Source organism: Acomys minous, assembly GCF_964271855.1.
Source record: "Acomys minous genome assembly, chromosome: 12".
In the NCBI taxonomy this organism is placed as follows: Eukaryota; Metazoa; Chordata; class Mammalia; order Rodentia; family Muridae; genus Acomys; species Acomys minous.
The window spans coordinates 111,185,511-111,207,482 of record NC_140493.1 but is presented as its reverse complement, the minus strand read 5'-3'; the positions used below and the strand labels follow the sequence as shown (position 1 = coordinate 111,207,482).

At 52.0% G+C, this 21,972-nt stretch overlaps 1 protein-coding gene across 3 annotated transcripts in view; it reads right to left on the bottom strand.

Annotated features, from left to right (window-relative positions):
- RNF213 (ring finger protein 213) overlaps positions 1-21,972 on the bottom strand; it is a 95,240-nt gene that overhangs the window by 29,054 nt on the left and 44,214 nt on the right. For 2 of the 3 annotated variants that reach the window (XM_084751161.1, XM_084751162.1), the window contains 16 exons: positions 20,055-21,204; positions 19,339-19,532; positions 19,026-19,181; positions 13,929-17,528; positions 11,350-11,486; positions 10,938-11,033; positions 10,186-10,304; positions 8,982-9,125; positions 8,498-8,622; positions 7,880-8,030; positions 7,534-7,672; positions 5,999-6,190; positions 4,129-4,274; positions 3,554-3,708; positions 456-668; positions 25-206 (listed from right to left, as the gene is read on the bottom strand). In XM_084751161.1, the coding sequence (XP_084607287.1) occupies positions 25-206; positions 456-668; positions 3,554-3,708; positions 4,129-4,274; positions 5,999-6,190; positions 7,534-7,672; positions 7,880-8,030; positions 8,498-8,622; positions 8,982-9,125; positions 10,186-10,304; positions 10,938-11,033; positions 11,350-11,486; positions 13,929-17,528; positions 19,026-19,181; positions 19,339-19,532; positions 20,055-21,204 (6,899 nt within the window). Of the gene's footprint in view, positions 1-24; positions 207-455; positions 669-3,553; positions 3,709-4,128; positions 4,275-4,869; positions 4,903-5,998; positions 6,191-7,533; positions 7,673-7,879; positions 8,031-8,497; positions 8,623-8,981; positions 9,126-10,185; positions 10,305-10,937; positions 11,034-11,349; positions 11,487-13,928; positions 17,529-19,025; positions 19,182-19,338; positions 19,533-20,054; positions 21,205-21,972 lie in introns of all 3 variants that reach the window. The other variant, XM_084751160.1, reaches the window with a different exon arrangement.

Below are 21,972 nucleotides of genomic sequence, written 5' to 3'. Positions count from 1 at the left end.
TACACAGGGGCTCCTGCCGCTCACCTGACCTCCTGGATGACAGATCTGGTCATGTGCCCGCTGTCTCGCAAATACACTTCTGAGCAGACAAGCTCCAGTGGCACGGCCAGACTCTTCACCAGCTGTAACCAAGCCTGGGGGTTGGGCTTCAGGATGTCTCCCTTCAGCATCTCAACACAGGCCATCGCGGCAAACGCATCCAGTGTCTGGAACGAGGAGAGCTGGCATGTGACCCGGCTGGGTGCTCTTCACCACTGCCACCCTTCAGTACCACCCCCCCCCCCCATCCTCAGTTAGTGTCTCTTGGTCCAGGCTCCTGGCCTCCTACTCCATCACCCTGCAGATGTGCCCATAAAGAATCTAGTGAGGACATGGCTGGCTAAGCCCTCGGCTCCCAGGATGCAATCTGAAGCCCTCATTGAGGCGCAGCTGGCCTTCCCCCAGGGAACCCGTACCATTTCACACCCAGCCAATCTGTGCCTCTCTGCTGCTTCGCTGAGGCTGCGCAGAACCTGGGGGTGGATCGTCAAAATCCTGGAGAAGTTCTGCAGTCGGATCCTGAACCGCTGATAGGCAAGGTGCACCCAGGGCAAGGACAGCCTGTCCTTGGGCACTCCTGAAGCCACCTGGAGCTCTCTGAGGCAGGACCACAGGGCCATCTCCAGAAACTGTGAGACAAAAGAACTTCAGTGCATAGTTGTACATGAAGAAGATATGCTTTCCTATGGAAAACCGTAAATATTCAAAAGCCATGAGAGAGACACTCGAGGCGTCAGGCCAAGCACCAACTCACTGCTTCCCTCACTGGCTAGTCTTATATTAACTTGACACTCGCTAGAGTATTTGAAAGGAGGGACCCTCAAATGAGAAAGTGCCTCTGTAAGATCCAGCTGTAAGGCATTTTCTTTATGACTGACTGACTGACTGGGGAGGGCCCAGCACATTGTGGTCACCCCTGGGCCAGCGGTCCTGCGTTCTATGCTTTCCATGGCCTCTACATCAGTTCCTGCCTCCAGGAACCTGTCCTGTTTGAGTTGCTGCCTTGATTTCCTTCAATTATAAATAATTGGAAATAATAATAAATAGTTGGAAATCTAAGCCAAATAATTCTTTTCCTCCCCTACTTGCTTCCTGGTCATGGAGGTTTTTAGTTTGGGGTTTGGTTTTCGAGAGACAGAGTTTTGTTGGTTTTATTTTTATGCAATTGTTTTTATTTCTCTTATTTCTTAACCCGACTATCACACAAATAATTGAGACTCTTTTATAATACAAGGCTTCACAACACAATCTGAGCAGTTGAAGTCTGTTCTTAGCTTCTATGCTGTTTTGTCTTGCTCCCAGCCCACATCCCCGTGATACTTCCACTTTTTTTTTTGGGTAGCTCCACCTCCTTCCTCCTCAACTTCCTTTGCCCTCTCTATGTGGCTCCTTCGCTAACTCCTCCTCCTCCTCCCCTGGCTGCCAGGAAATCCAGCCCTATTTTCTGGCTATAAACTGTTTTATTGACATAACAGAGGGACAATTGTGGAGCAGAGTTTACAAAACATTTAGACAGAAAATCAAATTTTAAACTACACAATGACTTTATGCCTAAAGAGTCTCTCTCTGAGTCCTCTTGGACTCACTTTGTAGACCAGCCTGGCCTGGAACTCACAGACATCCATGTGCCTCTGCCCCCAGAGTACTGGGATTACAGACGTACACCACCACACCCGGCTTTGGTCATGATGTTTTGTTGTAGCAACATAAAGTTTAATTAAGACATCTGGGGTCATTTTGTTCCACCTCTCCAACACTAGTAAACTTAAAGACCATTGTTTTAATGGATGGCAAGCACTCATATTAAAATCACCACACTTAGGCTGATGCAGTGCTGAACTCCTTTAATCCCCAGCACTCAGGAGGCAAAGGCAGGTGGATCTTTATGAGTTCCAGGCCAGCCTGGTCTACAGAGAAAGTTCTAGAACAAAACAAAAAACCAACAAATAATCACTACTCTTTAATCTGTCCCTCCTTTATTCTCATTGAGATTTTTCTTTTTTTAAAAGCGGGGATTTTTCTATGTAGCTCCATCCTGGAACTCACTATGTAGACCAGGCTCACAGAGTTCCTCTGCCTCCCCAGCGCTGGAACTGAAGTCTCCACATTCAGCACAGGGGTTTCCTGGGGACCCCATGCTGGTCTTGAACTGACAGTCCTTCTTCCTCAGTCTCTCAGACCCTAGGATTACAGGGGTGTGCTATGCTCAGCTCTCTCTCTCTCTCATTGTTTCCAGTTCCTTATATTAGAAACAAAGCTGACAGGAGCACTCCAGCATTTGCGTCTAGCACAAACAGTCCGTGCAGTGCAGATGCTGTTGACATGTTTTCTGGTCTCAGTGTTCGAGCGACTGTCCTTGGGTATCTGTCTTTGCCTCTGCCTTCTCAGCATGGACTCTTATCTCTTTTAAAAGTCAGTTTTTTTTATTACTTTTCAAAACCTTTATTTTTATTTATTTTACGCGTGTGTGCGCACATGCACACATATACATGTCGCAAAGGGACATGGCCAGAAGAGGGTTTAGGATCCACCTGGAGCTGGAGATGCAGGCAGGTGTGAGCCGCCTGATCTGAGTGGTGGGAACTTAGATCCCCCAAGGGCCAGTGTGCACGCTGAACCTTTGGAGTCATCTCGCCAGACCTTGCGATGTCTCCGCTCAGTCCCTAGTGTCCCACACAGCCACTGCCGCACTCAGATCGATTCTGCTAAGGAAATATGTAAACATGGCACTAAGAAATATTTACAATGTACTAACTTACTGGCAAGATTGAAGAGGTATGCAGAGTCTCTATGATAGTGTATGATGTTTTATCAGCTGGTGGCTTACAAGTTCCACAAATCAAACAAGGCTATACTTTGCTTATTTGTTTTTTTTTTTTTAATATTTATTTTATATATGAGTGCTCTGTCATCACACACACAGGAAGAGGGGATCACTTCCCATTACAGGTAGTTGTGAGTCACTGTGTGGTTACTGGGAACTGAACTTAAGACTTCTGTAAAAGCAGTCAGTGCTCTTAACCACTGAGCCCCAAGGCTAAAGTCTTAATTCCTAAGTAGACTACATTAACCTTTAATTGTAGTATGTTGTCAAATTTGTACCAATGCAGCGAAGTGTGAAGGTTTTAGGGAATCATTTCATTTATTGTTCTTGTTGTTATTATTATTGATATTATTGTTATTATTGTTGTTATTATTATTATATTGATATTAATTATTATTATTGCTCTCATGTAGCCCGGACTGGTCCTGAACTTACTATGGCCTTGCACTTCTGCTCCGCCTGCATCCACCTCCCAAGTGCTAGGGTCATAGATGTATGCCCCGATGCTGGCAGCTGTGAGGCGATCTTAGAGCTCCTTCAGATGACTCGGGTTTGGTTCTAAAAGGGCCTGACCCTGAGCCCTCCATGCAGCTCCAAGGGGTTCTAATTTGGCAGCACTGTGTCTGAGGGGAGGATGTGTCCCTCTCCACATTCTATAAGCTCCACTCTTGACCCTGACTCCATACCCACCTCTAACTCCTCCTGAGAAGACACTTTCATGGTCAGGAGCAGGAAGTCCCTCGTGTAGCTCTGCAGGAGTTGCTGGTGCTGTGCCACAGGGAGCTGGGCAAGAAACCTGCCCAAGGGAGTTTTCTGGAAGATTTCCACAAACTTCTTTGATAATCCTACAGAGAGGAAGAGAGTTGTGTGAGCAGAAGAAGTCAGTGCCCCAAGGAGCCTTTATCCGCAGGGTGGAGGGCTGGCCCTGCTGCACTGGGGCCAGGGAGCGCTCAGAGAGCAACGTGGGGCAGTCGGTTCTCTCCTTCCATAGCGACAGCAGGCTCCGTGGCAGGGGCCCCACTCACTGAGCCATCTTGTCAGCCCCTCAACAGAAATGTTAAGATGAAGGAATGACATGCTGGAGCCTGTCCCACATCCAGAGTGTTAAACCTGAAGCCCGCAAAGTTGTCCTGCCCTGGCCAGAGTAAGTCATCAGTGCTGGCTTGAGCCCTCACCCTCCGTGTCCGTGATATACTGAGCCTGCACCCAGAGCTCCTCACCCTCTGTGTCCGTGATATACTGAGCCTGCACCCAGAGCTCCTCACCCTCCGTGTCCGTGATATACTGAGCCTGCACCCAGAGCTCCTCCAGGTAGTCCCTGATCCTCCAGCTGAAGGGGACGGCATTGCAGGCATCCTTGAGCAGGTTCATGTGGCTCTGCACCAGGATGGAGGACATCTCGGTTTTGGACCTGCAACGAGGCAAATGAGAATAAGGCTCATGTGAGGTGGAGCCTGAGACGCCGGGTAGTGTGCACAGCTGACACCAGCCCTTCGGCCCTGAGAGCGGCGCGGCTCTGTGATGGAGCTCTTGCCTGCACGTACTAGGGAGCGTTTCAGTACATCAAGGAAACAAGGAGAGAGAGACCTGGTGGGGGGCGGGAGATGACAATCGAGTCATGCTGTGCAAGCCTGAGGACCCGAGCCAGGTGCAGTGGCACACGCCTGGAACCTCCAGCACACAGAGAGGCAGAGGCAGGAGGATCTCTGTGACTTCAAGGCCAGCCTGGTCTACAAAGCAAATCCAGGACAGCCAAGGCCACACAGAAACCGTCTCTTGGGGGGTGGGGGAAGGCAGGTGCAGTTGTGTGCACGTAGGTAGGGAATAGCCCCTGGTGTTGGCTGTCTAGCTGAGCCAGCCAATCGGGCAAGCTTCAGATGGGAGGACAGGGCTCAGAAATGAAGGTGGAGGGTGGGAGAGACGGCTCGGCAGTTAAGCGCACATACTGCTCTTCCAGAGGACCTGAGTTCAGTTCCCCGCACCCACATCAGATGGCTTACAGGTACCTGTAGCTCCAGCTCCCAAGGCTCTTCTGGTCCCTGTGGACAACCATGTCAACAGCATGTGCACATGTGCGTGCATACACCCACCCCCCACCTCCCCACATGCACATACACACACACACCTTTAATGAAAGGCAGAGAGTGATGGAGGAAGACACCCAATGCTGACCTCTGCCCTCCACGTGCATGTGTATTTATATGCACACACTCATATAATTCTTAAAATTTAAAAATAATTAAAAGGCTCAGTTTTGTAGGTCTCGTCAGGAATTCTGTTGTAAAGGAACTCAAGAAAAACCCTCATTTTCAGACAAAAGCAAACTGGTATCAGGAGGCCAAAAGTTCTGCGGCAGAACCAGGTCCCCTGTGCCCTTCCTGCCCCTGTGCTCAGGAGTCTGACTGTAAGCAGAGGTCGTCTCTCATGAACATCAGCAGCACCCTATTCTGAAATAAGTGCTTCCACCAGCAATTTGCAATCCCATTCCCAGGGCTGGAGAGATGCTCAGTGGTTAAAAGTGCTTGCTGTTCTTCCAGAGGACCTGAGTTCTATTCCAGGTACCCCACTGCGTGGCTCACAGCTGCCTGTAACTCCAGCTTAAACACCGTCTTCTGGGCTCTATGGGCACACGTACTTGTGGCACCATCTGTGTATGTATGTATGTATGTATGTATGTATGTATGTATGTATGTATGTATGTTTTTCGAGACAGGGCTTCTCTGTGTAGCTTTGGCTGTCCTGACTCACTTTGTAGACCAGGCTGACCTTGAACTAACTCACAGCAATCCACCTGCCTCTGCCTCCCAAGTGCTGGGATTACAGGCCGCGCCCGGCTTTCCCTCTTTGTATTTCTTAGTAGCCTACATCCTGGAGCTCCACAAGGTCAGGCCCAGGGATGCAGAGCAGGGAAGGCAAAGCCTAAGCTCCACCAAGCGCAGCATCTGAGTTACATAATAGACCCTGGTGGCCTGAGCAGACGGGACAGAGACCAGTGACCAGGGGGTTGATGAGCACTGGGCAGGTGCACCTGGCACCCTAAGCACAGCACCTGCACATCAGTAGCTTGGGGGGTGGGGTGGGGAAAGGAGCTGGTTTGTGATGACCTTCCCTCCATAAAGCAAGGCGCCCACTCACCTTGTGTTACTCAGCACAAGAGGGATGTTCAGGAACTTAATGTCACTGTAAATAAACATCCAGAGGTCTTGGGTCCAGGGCGGTGAGTCTGGCCGGGCCAGCAGCTCCAGGTTACCATCTCTGTCGATGTGAGAGATCATGCTTGCCAGGAATGGGGTGACCACATCCTGGACCCGCCTCCAAAGGGTGTGCCTGCAACAGGGCAGAGGGAACCCACTGTGGTTAGGGCAACCAGGACATGCACTGCCGCCTCCACGACGCCATCCCGAGGTTCCGACACAGAAGCCAGAGCGACATCTTTCCGGCGTTACCCGGAAAGCAGCTGGAGAGATGGCGCAGTGGTTAGGTGCATGTGCCAGTTTTCCAGACGACCGTAGCCCCAAGCCATGGCAGCACACACAGCTCACAACCATCTCCACTTCTAGGGGATCTGACACACTTCTCTGGACTCTGGAAGTGGTGCACTTCCAGACATGTGCAAAATACTCATAAACATATTTTTAAAACAAAACAAAAAAAGGGGTGAGGCCAGGAATCCAGGCAGAGCTGCATGGAGCTCTACAACTGTGGCTGAAACGCCCAGCAGAAAGGCGAAGGCCCTGTCCTGTTTTTTTTTTTTAAGATTTATTTATTTATCGTATATACACAATGCTTTGTCTGCATGCACACCAGAAGAGGGCACCATATATCATTATAGATGGTTGAGAGCCATCATGTGATTGCTGGGAATTGAACTCAGGACCTCTGGAAGAGCAGGCTGCGCTCTTAACCTCTAAGCCATCTCTCCAGCCCTATACAGCTATTTCTAAAAGCCAGTCCAATTAAAACAATGACCAAATTCAACTTTATGCAGCTACTGATGACACAAAGATCTCAAAGTCACTTTCTTAGGTCAGGTCAGTTAAGAAAGCACGCTTCCTGGGATGCAGTTTAATGTTTCCGAGCTCTGCACCATGTACTTGAGATTGCCAGGTTTAGGTTCATTTGGGAAGGCAAGCTATATATCAAACTTGCTCGGGGGTGTAGGAAGAGTCACAGAAAGTACATCATTAAGAGTCACAGCAGGAGGAAGAGTCACACCAGAGAGGGTACAGCGCTAAGAGTCACACCAGCAGGAATACAGCGCTAAGAGTCACACCAGTAGGAGTACAGCGCTAAGAGTCACACCAGAAAGGGTACAGCACTAAGAGTCACACCAGCAGGAATACAGTGCTAAGAGTCACACCAGCAGGAGTTCAGCACTAAGAGTCACACCAGCAGGAGTTCAGCACTAAGAGTCACACCAGCAGGAGTACAGCACTAAGAGTCACAGCAGCAGGAATATAGCAGTAAGAGTCACAGCAGCAGGAGTACAGCGCTAAGAGTCACAGCAGCAGGAGTACAGCACTAAGAGTCACACCAGCAGTAAGAGTCACACCAGCAGTAAGAGTCACACCAGCAGTAAGAGTCACACCAGCAGTAAGAGTCACACCAGCAGGAGCACAGCACTGGTTTTATGCAAAGGCCTCCAAGCTTCTCTTCGTCTACCCTTGTACCTGAAGGTGCCTGCCTCCTGGAGGGCATCCTGGTTTGCAGCCTCCCTGCTGACCCACTCCTTTAGACTTCGGACCTGGTTCTCTTCTTGCTTGTTTAGAAGAACGTGGAGGCGCATCTTAGATTCCCGCAAAAAAGTGGCTGTGAAGACAAGGGGACCTAATTTGTCCTACGTGTGCACACCAGGCTGTAGGATCGTCATAGTTTGGACCCACCTTACCCAAGAGGAAAGCTGCTCATTCTTTGGGCACGGATGCCAGTGATACCTGCTGCGTCTATCAAGTCCACGAAGCCTGGAAGTACACCCTCACAGTAGGGGGTGCCCAGCACTTGAAGCACAGTGCTTACCATTGAGTATGCTGTCCTCATTTAAGAGGCCAAGAAGAATGGTGACTCTCCTCATGCTGCGTGCACCGCTCTGCTTCTCATCTCTCAGCATCCCCACAGCACCCTGTACGCAACTGCGCAGCAGTCTGGTGGTGTCCAGGAGCTCTGAACACTGAGGAAGATAACAAAATTCTAGTGGGACAGTTCCAGTCTGGACACAAGGGCCAGGCCACCCCTGTGAGATGGGTTTGTGTTAGTGATCATGCTGTTAGAGACAGTGAAATTTAGCCAGGTGTGGCGCACACCTCTAATCCCAGCACTTGGGAGGCAGAGGCAGGTGGATTGCTCTGAGTTCAAGGCCAGCCTGGTCTACAAAATGAGCCCTGGGACAGCCAAGGCTACACAGAGAAACCCTGTCTCAAAAAACCAAACCAACAACAACAAAACCTTAAAGATAGCAAAAGTTTCACTAAAGCCTCTTGGCTGTATCTCCGGATGACTGACGTTTGCAAGTGAACCAGGGATGTGGACGGAGAGGGCACAGCTTAGCCCCACTCTCCCCTACCTCAAATCGTAATCCCCCCATCCAGGAGAGAGGCACAAAACGCAGCTCAGGAGTCTCCCTTAGCTTAGACTCACATCAAAGCCTCCCTGGTCAGAGGCCTTCTCCATCTCCTCTGGACGTCCCACTTCCATTTCTTCCTCCGCCATTTCCCCTGACTTGCTGGTCTCTGTCTCCATCTCCTCCACTGGGTCATCTTGTGCTGGGCAGAAGATAAAACAGACATGTCCCAGTTTGCAGGAAGAACCAGGATGGGGTGTGACAGACTGGTTCATGACGAGGCTGGCACTTGCCAGGCTTCCAGGTCTCTGACTGCAGTGGTGGCCCTAGTATCAAGGGAACGCATGCATTGTATATCAGTCCCACTCCTGGCTCAGGCACTCCATAGCCCGGCCTGTAAGGGCTGTCAAAGGGGTCCTACAGTAGCCCCGCATGCTGTGGCGGATTCAGGCGGCCTTCCCCCTGCCTCTGCCCACTGTTGATTGTGAACTCCGCTGAGAGAGAGGCTGGTGAGTCCAGCACCACAGCTGGCATTTCTCTCTTGTCACCTATCTCATGTACCAAGGTGACTGTCTTGTGACTCACGATCAGGTTTTTCCGCTGGCTTGAACAGCTGGCTGATGGTGACATTCTGCAGCTTGGTGACATCTGAGGCCATGATTACAGATCTGCGCAGGTCATCGATATGTACAGACCGCCACAGCCCTGTGAAGGACAAAGTCACTTGGGTCTTGTATAACTTGGGTGTGTTCATTTATAAGTGTGTGTGTGTGTGTGTGTGTGTGTGTGTATTCAGAAGATAACTTGTAGTCCTCGGTTCTCTCCTTCCACCATATAGAGCCTAGGGATCAAACTCAGACGTCTGTCAGTTTCCACAGCAAGCGCCTTTACCTGCTGAACTGAGCCAGCTAGTTGTTTTTAAGATTGATTGGTTTTTATGTATCTGAGTATTTGCCTACACGTATATATGTGTGCCATGTGTGTTCCTGGAGGGCATCAGATTGTCTGGAACTGCAGGTTTAGGTGATAATGATTCACCACACGGGTCCTCTAGACCAGCAGCCAGTGCTCTTAGTCACTGAGCCATCACTTCAGCCCCCTAACCTGGATCTTTACTTATACCACTGCTGAAAGAGTGATCAGTATCCCCCAAAGTCTAGGCCCTTGGACATAAGACAAACCACAAGATCTACCAAAGTACTGTTTAAGGCCTAACGTAACTTCTGTAAAAAGGGTCCGTGGGTGACTCTAGGGGCCTTGTTCACACCTGCTGCAGACACCACTGCATAATTAGGAAGGCAAGTGTCTTATAGCAGGAGACACGGAGTGGAAGAGTGATGTGAAAATAACATTTCTCCCACAAGGAAAAGAAAGGAAAGCTGGCGGCCTGGTGCTAATGGTGTATGACACTTAGACTTCCCTACGCCATAGAAGTGGGGTCCGAGACGACAGTGCTCACCTAGAGGAAATGAAGCCACTGCTGTGTCCCAAAGGGTCTTTGTTTGCTTTTGAGGCCAACTCGTCCTGTGCAATCAAGGCTGGCCTTCAACCTGCAACCCTCCTGTCTCAGCCTCCGGAAAGCTGGGGTTGCAAGTGTGTGTAACCACCATAACCCAGCTAAAATTAATGGCTTCAGACAGTGACTGGTAAGAAATCTAATTGCAGCTCAATAGAATTGTTGGCATTTAAGTTCTATTCCAGACACAGGCTCACATGAGAAACACCTCCAACAGCCTCGGGGAACCCTGCAGTGTTGTGGTCCTACCTCCATGGAACCCCACGTACGATGTACCACTTCCCACTCGGGACAGTTTGGTGATAAAGTAAACGAAGACGAGGTCCCTTGTTCCCTGGGTCTTGTTGATTTCATTGATGGCAGAATACCTGTTTTGAAAAAACAGACAGAAATCAGTGCCAGGCAAACAGCCTGTGGTTTGGGAGCCAGCGGATGCATGCCCTGTGAGCTGACAGGGGTTGGGGAAGGGGAGACACCTCTGCCCCCACTTCAGCCTCACAGGCCTAGGAATACAGTGACCAAAAAGAGACTGCAATCAATGATATTTTTAGATATCATATTAGTGACCTACTTGTGCTTATAATTTCACATTCCCTATCTCTGTCTGTGTGTGTCTCTCTGTGCATGCGCACATGTGTGCGTGCGTGTGTGCGTGCGTGCGTGCGCGCGCGCGCGTGCAACTCAGAGATGAACCTGGGGTGTCATTCCTCAGGAATGCTCTGTCTTGATTTCCAGGGCGATTTACTAGGAGGACCTGGCCTCTCTAATTAGGAGCTTGATGGTCACTGGGTCCAAGGACCCTCTGGCTCTGCCTCCCCAACACTGACATCTCAAGTGTGCATCACTGCACCTAGCTTTTCCATGGGTGCTGGGGTTAGACTTGGTCCTTTGGCTACGTGATTGAGCTATTCCCCATAACTCCTCATCTGGTGAGGGTTTCCTGAGGTTGGGAGTGAGGGCTGGTTCCCCAGGTTGTTTCTGGAAAGACCCTGACAACATACTTGGCAGAGGCTACAAGCTGGGCGCTATGGACACCATCGTCAAAGTCCGTCTGGATGACTAGGATTTTCCGCCTGGCTGGGTTCATTAAGCAGGACCTGGAGGGGAAAGTGAATTGATAAGAGTCCCATGCCCTGGAAGATGATAAAGGATGCTCCTGTGGCATTGGTGGGGCCAGGGTCATGCAGAAAAGGCATGAGAGAGTCCCTGCATCAGGTGAGCAGACGTGGCCAGCAGTGCTTCCTGAGGAGGCGGAAGACCAGGCGGGACGTTTTAGCATAGGAATAGAGTGGTGGGGACAGAGTGGCAGAGCAGAAGGCCTAGGCACAACCCACCACAGAGCGAAGTCTTTCCCGTTCATTAACCAGGGCTAGTCACAGCTCTGCCGATGCACCGGACAGGGCTGAGGCTCACCGGATGTCCTTAAGGAAGGAGTATTCAGTATCATACTGCTGCAGGGACAGGATCATCGGCTTTGGGGCCAGTCCCATCAGCTCAGATTCCAAGGCATCACAGTCATGGTTGGTCAGCAGCCGGGAGAAAGTGGTAATCTGCAAAGAGGGAGATAAAAGTTGGCCAGAAACCAATGAGGAGAACCGAGCATAGGAGGCTGAGCACTGCCCAGGTTTGTACACATGGCTGAGTGTGTCTACAGAGAGAAAACGCAGGCCCAGAGCATCTCCAGAGACAAGGCAGGCGAGGTAAGGCGACCTACGGGGTTAACGGCATCAGAGGAGATACACCCTGACAGATGACTTAGTCTCCTTCCTGCTTTGGACCCCTCTTCAGTCTTAGGATACAAATGTCACTTATTATAAATCAGTGGTTTGCAACCCTCTTAACTCTGTGACCCCTATAAGCACTTCCTCGTGCTGTGCTGGCCCTAGCCCTACGTTTTGTTTTTTGGTTTTTTGAGACAGGGTTTCTCTGTGTAGCCTTGGCTGTCCTTGACTCACTTTGTAGACCAGGCTGGCCTTGAACTCACAGAGATCTGCCTGCCTCTGCCTCCCGATTGCTGGCATTAAAGGTGTGCGCCACCATGCCTGGTCCCTCCTAAGCTTATTTTTGTTGCTCCTTCATAACTGTAAATTTGCTGCTGTCATAAAATGGAACATAAATATCTGATATGTGATCCCTGTATAAGGGTCTTTGGCCTCTGTACCTAACTAAAGTGGTTGTGACCTACAGGCCGAGAACCTGTTAGACCAATTCCATGCTGCCACTCGGTTAGCCATTGCTCTCTCTCTCTCTCTCTCTCTCTCTCTCTCTCTCTCTCTCTCTCTCTCTCTCTCTCTCTCTCTCAGTAGTTCACGGCGGGACACACCCTGAACTTTGAACTCAGATATCCTTTAGGATTTGCTGGCTCCAGTTCTCACCTCCTAGACTAATGTCTGAGCCTCAGATTCCCTCATCTCCAAATCTCCTGTGTTGCTAAGCAAAGCTGCCAGGCAGTTGGCGGGGCTGGGGGTGGGGGGTGGGGGGGGGTGGGGGGGAGGTCCACAGCTTGGCCTGTCCCCAATACCTCTGTGGCCAACTGCCCTCACTGAAGCCAGCAATTAGCCTGTGCATCTGCACCCAACCATCCCCTCCTTCCTTCCTTTTCATTCTTGTGTGTGAGTGCTTTGTCTGCGTGTTCGTCTGTGTACCATGTGTGTGCCTGGTGGCCACAGGTCAGAAGAAGGAAGTGGATCCCTCGGAACTAGAGCTGGAGCTGGTTCTGAGCTGCCATGTGGGGTCTGGGAGGTGAAGCCAGGTCCTAACCACTGAGCCCAATAACTGTTTTTTGGGGAGCTGGAGAGATGACTCAGTGGTTAAAGAGCACTGTCTACTCTCCCAAAGGATCGGAGTTCAATTCCCAGCACCCACATGGCAGCTCACAACTGTCTATAACTCCAGTTCCAGAGGATCTGGCACCCTCACACATACACATGCAGGCAGAACACCAATGCACATAAAAAAGATTCATTTGTTATGTAAACAGTGCTCTGCCTGCATGAACCCCTGCATACTAGAAGAGATCTCATTATAGATGGTTGTGAGCCACCATGTGGGTGCTGAGAATTGAACTCAGGACCTTTGGAAGAGCACCCAGTGCTCTTAACCTCTGAGCCATCTCTCCTGCCTTTGTTTTGTTTTTCAAAACAAAGACTTCTCTGTGTAGCCCTGGCTGCCCTGAAATTCACTCTGTAGACCAGGGTGGCCTGGAACTCAGAGATCTGCCTGCCTCTGTCTCCTGAGTACTGGGACTAAAGGTGTGTGCGACCACTCCTGGGTTGCCAGCCATTTCTGGATCCCATGTGCCTCTCTGCTGCTCTGAAATGGTGTGACGGGTCTGTTTCCATGAGGGTCTTCTGTCTCACTGCTGCTGTCCCATTGCCAGTGCCCTTACACGCCTTCCCCTCTGCTTCTCCTTTAAGCAAGGAAGCCACAGAGGATCATCTCAAACTCAGAACACAGAACTCATAACTTTGAACTTCAAGCTCCACCAACAAATCCTTCCAGAATCTTCACATCCCAATCCCTTCACCCTCGCGGGTGCCCAGCCAGCTGTTGGGGGCGCCTCTTAAAGAAAAATCATATCTCCCGGGAGGTGGTGGCGCATGCCGGTAGTCCCAGCACTCAGGGAGGCTGAAGCAGACGGAGTTCTGTGAGTTTGAGGCCAGCTTGGTCTACAGAGTGAGTCCAGGACAGCCAAGGCTACACAGAGAAACCCTGTCTGGGGTCTAGGGGAGTGAAGAAGAAGAAAGTCATCTCTCCTGTCCACCCCATGTCTCCTACATAGCAGACGCCCTGTGTCCCTGACCTTTCTAAGCTCCACACACACGGACAAACATGCAGAGCTGGGAACACTGACCTTATCCCCCAGCTCAGAATGTAATGAGCAGCCTAGTCTCAGCAAAACCGTACACCCTATGCTTCATCCCTGCTCAAGTTCCCGACCCAAGGACTCGCGGGTGACAGAGCAGAGGGTGAGGATATGAGAAGGCGGTCACCTCAGTGAAGACAGCCTGGCATTCTGGATGGGCCATGCGCAGGTGGACCCGGAGGAAGTCTAAGAAGGAGTTGTGCTGCTGGCTGTAGTAATATTCCTGCGACAGTTGCTTTGCAGCGAACGAGCCCAGTGAGGACCCACTCAGCCGCACCAAAGCGTCCGGTGTCGCGCAGTCCAGCAGGATGAGCTTGGCCTCTTCGGACACCTTTCGGTAGAGTTCTTCTCTCAGATCCCTGCAGCCCTGCCTCTCCACAGCCTGCAGCACCACAGAGGCGCAGGCGTCATCGTGGTAGCCGATGAAAACGTCTGCAGGACCGTACTTGTGCCTGGCGGTGAACTGGTCCGCTTTCGCGTCTGCGAAGTCGCACGCCCACTGTTGCAGCTCGCACACAATGCGCTTCTGCCACCCCCGCAGCACGGTGTTCATGTCCAGGTAGTGCTTCTCCAGCCGATTGATGAGAGGCACGGGGAACTGCGTGTACACCACGTCCTTCTCCTCGATGACGATGAGGCGGAAGTCGGCGTGGACGCGGCACTTGACTCGGTGGGTGCCAAGCCCCAGGTCCACGTACTTCTGGCCCCCGAGGTGGACGTAGTACTGGTTGAGCGCGTCGTACAGGCTCTCGTACAGGTTCTGCAGGTTCAGCAGCACCACCATCTTCCCTGTCTCCATGCAGATCTTCACCCGGTTGATGTTCCTGCAGATCTGGGTGTATTCCTGGTCCTGGGGAAAGCTGGAGCCGAAAATGATCTCGGGTTGCTGGCCCTCAAAGAATGACTGCTGTAGGATCTGCAGGGCCACATAGTTCCTGGTCAGCACAAGCAAGTAACGGGCCTCGGCACTGTCCAGCCCCCTGCTGGATGCCTGCAGCCCGCCGTAAATGTTCTCCTTGATCAGGTCCACGGTGCTGACCTCTCCCTTGTACCTGGCCTCCGGGAGACTGGCTGTAAAGATGCTCAGTGGCTGGATGTCGTCTTTACCGCTGAAGTTCCGAAGGACGGAGTGCGCGATGTCTCGTGGGGAAAGCCCCCCTGTGGAAGCCTTGGCTTTGCCAAAGACCATCTTGATGAGGCTATAATAGTCACGAAGCCCAAAGAACTCCTTGTCCTGGCTCTGACACACAGTTTCATAGGCCTTGGCAAAGGGAGCGAAATACCCTCGGATTCTGTCCTGAACCAGCCTGTCCGAAGAACAGATCCCCTCGGCGCTCTCTATGAGCTCTTTCTCGTTGGGACTGCCGCGCGACACAAAAATGCCCCGGTTCATCTTGGCAGGATCTAGGGCCCAGTTGGAAATGCCTACAAAGCCTACTTTTTTGTATGGGGCAGGATCGTCTTCAATGCAGCCATCTTCCAGCAGGGGGTGGAGGGTCTTGAGGGGCATCTTGGGTGAGTCCTCAGCCAGCCCCACCTCGTCCAGCACCACCACAGAGACGTACTGCTGCAGGTCCTTGCCCTGCTGGAAGCGAGCACACTGCTTGAAGGTGCTGATGATGCCTTGCGGGGTGGAGTGAGGGCTGCACTGGAAGGACACCAGGTGGACCTGCTTCAGCCTGCGGAAGAGATCCGAGAAGGCAGCCTGCCCTTGCATGGCATCTGCCACAATGATCTTGGCGAGGGATTTAGAGCTGCCAGGCTTCCCCACCAGGAAAAGGGGGATCTTAAGCTCAATGCAGATCACCATCATGAAGACGTTCTCCTTCAAAGCCAGGTTCCTGGCTATGTTGCTCCTTATGGGTGCCCCCCTCAGAAACAGATCCTGCGCCTGAGTGATCTCATCAAGGATGACCTTGCTGTCATTGTAGGGCTCTGGAAAGCACCTGCTGATGGCTTTCCGGTAGGGTGCTTTCTCTTCTAGAGAGGCATGGTAGCATACCCCAATGGCCATTACCAGCGACCAGAGAACAGGGTCTCTCTCAAAAGTATGTTTGGGGTCACTGGATTCCCGGAGGAAGTCATCCAGCTCCCTTAAGAGCATCTCACTGTGGTCATGAAACCACCTGAAAACCTTCACACAGCGCTCCACGTCCCTGAGGCTGACGAAGCCACATTCGTTCTCCCTCTTCCTCATGAACCCCTGAGAGACAGAGAGCACAGCTGCGATCACCCTGGTGTCCCGCTCCTCCACTGTGGTGGAGTCCACCAGTCTCTGCACGATCTGCCGGATGTAGAGCTGCTCGGCAGAGTTGTCCAGCTGTCCAAAGTCCCACACCAAAGGAATGAGGCTTGGAGGCAGAGCATGGACGCGATACACCAGCTGCCGCAGCGGGATGGAGCCCAGCCTCTCTGCCGTCTCCTCTGCGCTCACTCTGTATCCCAAACCTGCTGACTCCAGGCGGAGGATCATCTCCTGGGAGTGCTTCCGGTAAGGGTTGCAGGCAGCAATGATGTGCAGGCCAGAGCCCTTCAGGCGCTCGCCTTCCACTGTCCGGTCACACAAGACCTCTTTGATGCAGCTTATGGCTTCTGTTGTGTTGGCTTCGTCAAAGAACAAGATGGTGTCCAGATTGTGTTGGGCATCATTGTACAGGGCTGTGTTCTGAGCATCCTTGACCTTGGCGTAGATCATGGCCGGGGTGGTCCCACCGTGGACCTTCACCAACTTCATAGTTTCTGCCTGAACACAACCACGTTTGAGGTCACTCAGGTATCTGATGAGCCTGGTTTTCCCACAGCCTGTCTCTCCCATGATGATGACCGGGATGCCGCAGCGGAACCGCATTTCGATGGCCAGGATCTTCAGCATATTGTCTGTGGTAAGCTCGTACGTGTCATCGGGGTCGCTGGGCCACTCGATGCCCAGGGCCATGCAGAGTCTCTCCAGCTTCTCGTGTCTGGGCAGGCTGTCAAAGTCGATGTTGAAGGGCACTCCCTGAAGCCGCAGCCCATCAAACAGTTCTTTGGTCATGACATCCTTTTTGATGACCTTCCCGTCCGAGGGATTGATTGCATCCACATAGCCGCTGTTGTTGGACCGCAGGTGAAAACCTATGAATGTCATGGTCAGGCGGTCACCGTTGAAGAAGACGTATGGGTGGGGCTCCGACTCCCACCTCTTTCGAAGGGAGAAGGGAGCGAGGTCTTCTTCAGCAACTCCGTCCATGGTGAGCAAGTGCTTGCCTGGGCTTTGGTCTGACGTGTGCAGAGTGGGTGTGGCGAAGTCCCTTGCCATTAAGATCATGAAGGTCACCACAAAGTTCTTGAAGCCCCTGAGCGTGTCTCCAGTAAAATCTGAGTCGCAGAAGACAGAAGCCTCACAGTCCCTGAGCTGACAGTTCAGAAACCAAGCAAAGTTCCGCAGCTCAGACCAGGATGGGTCTATCAGGCCACAGTAGATGAGGAAGAGCTGCAGGCACTCCTCGGGAGAGCCTTCCACGGAGCCTTCCTGGTACCGGAAGGTGTCAAGGTTCTGGTTTTGGCGGAACCGTTTTAGATACTGGTAGGGCCTTTGGAAAGCTGTGCTGCAGAACTCGCTCAGGCACATCCCAGGGTCTCTGTGGCTCCTCTTGGGAGTCAGCTCCATGTCTATCACTTCCTTAGGAGGGCGGCAGGTGACTTTGGGGAAGATATCAAGGAACTTGAATTGGGGTGCATGTGCATTCTGAAAAGAAAGAAATGCAAATAAAACCGGTTGTCACCGAATACCCCAACTGCCTTTGTGTCTCAGCTCTCCAGGCGGTCTGCACTGGATTTAACTTGTCTCTTGCCTTCTAGGGTTGTGAGGCAGAGGACAGGCACATCCTTAACAAGGAAGAATTTTCTAACACGTTCTAGGACTTGTTTCTTCACTCTGCACATGGGTGTCCCTGTGCGTATGTGTAAGCACCAAACCTCTTTCAGTCCTCAGGCACAAGAGGAACCCCTTCTCTCTGATGTGGGGGTTATAGAGCTACTGTGCTCCCCAGTGGGAAATTGCTCCCCACACTTGGACATTACCAAAGGCAAAGGCTCCCTAATGTAGATGTGTGCCTGGCTGTGGCAAATGCTCAGAGGAGCCGGCCTAATGGAAGGCATGGCTAACTCACACACCCCTTAGGCTTACCCAGATGGCACTCTGAGCAATTTGAACAGGGATGGGAGACCTCTCTGTCTGACTTGGGCACATGGGCTTCTGTCAGCATTGTTTCTTACATAGGCCAGTGTTGTTCTTTTTGAATAGTAGTTACTGGGGGCCTCTTGCCCACCACAGGGGACTTAATGGTTGTGACCCTGAGCTACCTGGTTTGTTTGTTTGTTTGTTTTGGTTTTTTTTTTTTTTTTTTTTTTTTTTTGGTAAGAAGATGGTCCAAAGGGGCAGCTGTGAGTCAGGGTCTCCTTTTGTTGTGGGAATGGAGCTTAACTGGAGGTCAGTCTTTGTGAAGAAGCTTCCCCACCAACCTCCATGCCTTAATTAGGGCATAGAAACTGCAGGAAAGCCTGCTCAGTACCCCAGCTTCCAGGCATATTGGAGGCGGCGGTCCTTTAGCTAAATTCTACTTGTGTAACTTGTGTTTCCTAAGCAAGTTTACGAAGAAATCCTTCATGATACTAATCTTACTTCAAGTTTATCCTGAATTGCCAAGAGATGCCAACTCTCAACAGAATCAACTTCAGCCGCAAGCCTGAGGTACTGCCTTGGCACCCTCCGGACCACAGCACCTGTGTGCTGACCCTGAGGAGACACTTCTGGAAGATTTCACCTCAGCGATGCTGGACTCAGTAGGAGGTTAATTTCTCAGCCCCAGCTGACCAGCATAAAAAAGCAGCCAGAGCCGGGCGTGGCACGCCTTTAATCCCAGCACTCGGGAGGCAGAGGCAGGCGGATCGCTGTGAGTCCGAGGCCAGTCTGGTCTACAAAGCGAGTCCAGGACAGCCAGGGCTACACAGAGAAACCCTGTCTCGAAAAACCAAAATAAGAAAAAAAAAAAAGGCCATACAGATTTGCCTGCAGATCTTACATTTTTGATTGGGAGCCTGGCCATCTCTCCCGCTCTGATGGAGGGATTTTTCTCAGATAACTCAAGCTTGTATCAGGTTGGCCAAAACAAAACAAAAACAGGATAAGGAGCGCTCCACCACAACCAAGCCCTTGTGTTTTGCTGTTTCTCTTGATACGCACCAGCTTGGAGGACCTCTTTGGCTGTACCGAGAGCCCTTGTGTGATTTCAACAACATACAAATGGCGTAGGTTCCGAAGCCACATTTTCCCATTTATATCCATTAGGTACTGCAGAATGAGGAGTTTGAAAAGAAAGATGGGAATTCCGGTCTGTACCTAGAGAAGGAAGCGCGTGGGCTTGTGAGAAGGCAGGCTGCCAGAGGGATGAAGTGTTGCGCGGGGGAGGGGGGGGGAGGGGGGCAGGGGGAGAGGAGGCAGTCACCATAGGGGAACCACGTCCCCTGGTGTGCCCCCGGTGATGCTGGGTACTTACCGAGGTGCTCACATCAATGTGGAATATAACGGGTGTCTTCTGATAGTACTCATTCAAGAAGGGCAGGAGCGAGCTCAGGACCTGGTTCTCGTCTATGTGAGGGGCTGTCAACCGAATAACTTTTAAAGGCGCCTTTCCATCGTTTCGCTGTGATTTCAGCGTTTCATGCAACATGTTCACGTAGAGAGACTTTCCTACAATGTGAGCATATAAAAAGTTAGACCCCCAAATCCGCAGAGGAGGAGGAAGAGAAAACAGAGGTGTTTTAACCAGATACAGTGCATGGCCACTGCTTACTGGCTCCGTTTCCCTTGAATCTTCAGGTCCCCTGCCTACCACCATGGCCAACCTTGCCTTTTCCTGGCCACTGATGGTGCATCTAAGTCAGGGAAGGCAAAAGCAGGAGTGGGAGGGACCAACCTCTCCCCTAACAGAGCAGCGCGGTTCAGGGAAGAGTGGACAGGATGGAAGGCACAGAAGGCACAATCGCAACCACACCCAGTGCGGTTCACCAAGGACGCAAACTGCGGGAAGTCAGCTCTGCGGAGGCGGATGAGGCTCTCAGGAACTGCCCCATCTGGGCAAGAAAGGGCAGAGTCCTAGAAGGTTACTGGCTTACAGCGAGGGAAGAGCCAGAAAACCCCTGAAGAAGGCCTTGACTAAGCCACCCCCCGATGGAGAGGGAAGTGTCTGGAGGAAGGGACCTCGGTCATTACCAACACCAGCTCTTTCAGAGGTGATGATCCCAACACACATCCGGTCTCCGAATACATCTGCGGCTGACGGGATCTGCTTGGGGACCTGGTAGTGGTCCTCCAGGTAGGCTTGGATGTCCGGCATTGTGGCCTGGGGAACCAGGGGGACTTTGTACTGGCTGAAGGAGGAGGGAATGTAGCAGTGCTCCCGGGCAGCATCACAGACGATCACCAGCTGGTAGTCTTCACGGTGGCACTGTGTGCACAGCTCCTGGAAGAGCTTCTCCGCCTGGCAGCCCACTTCATAGCTCAGCTGGTCGGCGAAGAGCAAGCTGTAGACCTTGTGGCCCTGGGAGCCCACTGTGAGGCAGCGGCGCAGGAGGAGTTCAACCTCCTCCATTGTGGTCCCCGGGGTGCAGAGCAACACCTCGTCAAAGGTGGGCAGGGGCTGCCTGGGGGCCTCCATGTAGATGGCCAGTGCGGCCGGCAACACCTCAGAATGGCCACACAAGACCAGGTTAGGCTGGCCAACCTGCAGGCCTTTGGGGAGTGGCCGCTCCACAGGAGACTCTCCCAGCATGGCCAGTTGAGCCAGGCATCTCCCCAGGGCATCCAGGTCCAGGCAGCCCGGCAGCAAGGTGCTCATGCACACTAGGGATTGCCCCATGATAAGCCGAAGCTTGCCTGTTAGGCTGGACTCGGAGAGGAGCTGTCCAAGCAGCTTTTTCAAAGCCTCCCTCAGGCTGTGTCTGGCAGCCTTGCTCTCACTGGAGCTGAGGGCGTGGATGAGGTCCTGGACGGTGCACTTGCTTTTGACAAAGCACAGCATCATGAGGGCAGCTTCGCTGGGTCTGCATTTCCTGAGCTCCCTGCTCAGGTAGACCAGCTGCTCAGCTGTGTAGAAGTTGAGGTAAAAGTGTTGGGACCTCTTCTGGATGACTACTGTTTTCCAGTCCTCTAGGAAGTCCTCCATCTGCCTGCAGAGGGCGCCCAGGAGCTCAAGGATGTCCCCACTCTCCTTCAGCTGGCTCAGCAGTGGCAACTCAAAGTCCATGGTGATGCCCCCGCTCGGGCAACAGTGGACCTCAGCAGTCCAGTTCCTGAACAGCATGTTGCCTGCGCAGTGCAGGTTTATGAAGGCATGTACGAGCCGCTGCATGCTGCTGAAGACCTAGGGGAAAGGGAGACAAAAGGCATAGCACAGGCCTGCAGGAAGATGCACTAACCCCCCCTGCCCCACCCACATGCACGCCCCCACCCCTCACCCCCGAGCCCCACCGTTTACAGCTCTGAGGCCTTAGACCATGTCACTGGCTCACTGGAACACACTTCCCACAAAGAGCTGCCTAATGTCCACCCCACAACAGCTCGTCCCTTCCCTAGTTACACAATCGGCTTAAGGAGGAATTCTTTTCTTTCTCGTTTATTTTTTTTCTCCTTTGGGTTTTTGAGACTAGGCTAGGGTTTTTTTTTTCTTTCCATGAACTTAGCTATGATCAGAACTAGTCTTCAAACTACAAGTGTCAGGATGCTTCTAGAAATGGGACTAAGCAGCCAGCGCTGCTGAGGCTCATAGGGGCCCCTGAGGGCTCTGCCCTTCCACCTCCAGGGTCTCACATGTAGCGATGGCTGTCCTGGAATTCACTATGGAAGCAGCCTGGCCTCAAACTCACAGCGATCTCCCTGCCTCTACCTCCTGAGCGCTAGGACTAAAGGCATGCGCCACCATGTCCAGGGAAAGACAAAGAATGTCAGTGTAAAGACCATGAGGGGGCTCGCGCGCATGCGTGCATGCGTGAGTGTGTGTACATGCGCGCGTGCGTGTGTGTCCAGGGTCTCATGTTCCCAGGCTAGACTCAAATTCGATATCGTCTGGCTTCAACAGGATCATAACACATGTTGCCAGCTGATGGAGTGAAGTGATTGTTTCTAAGAGTAT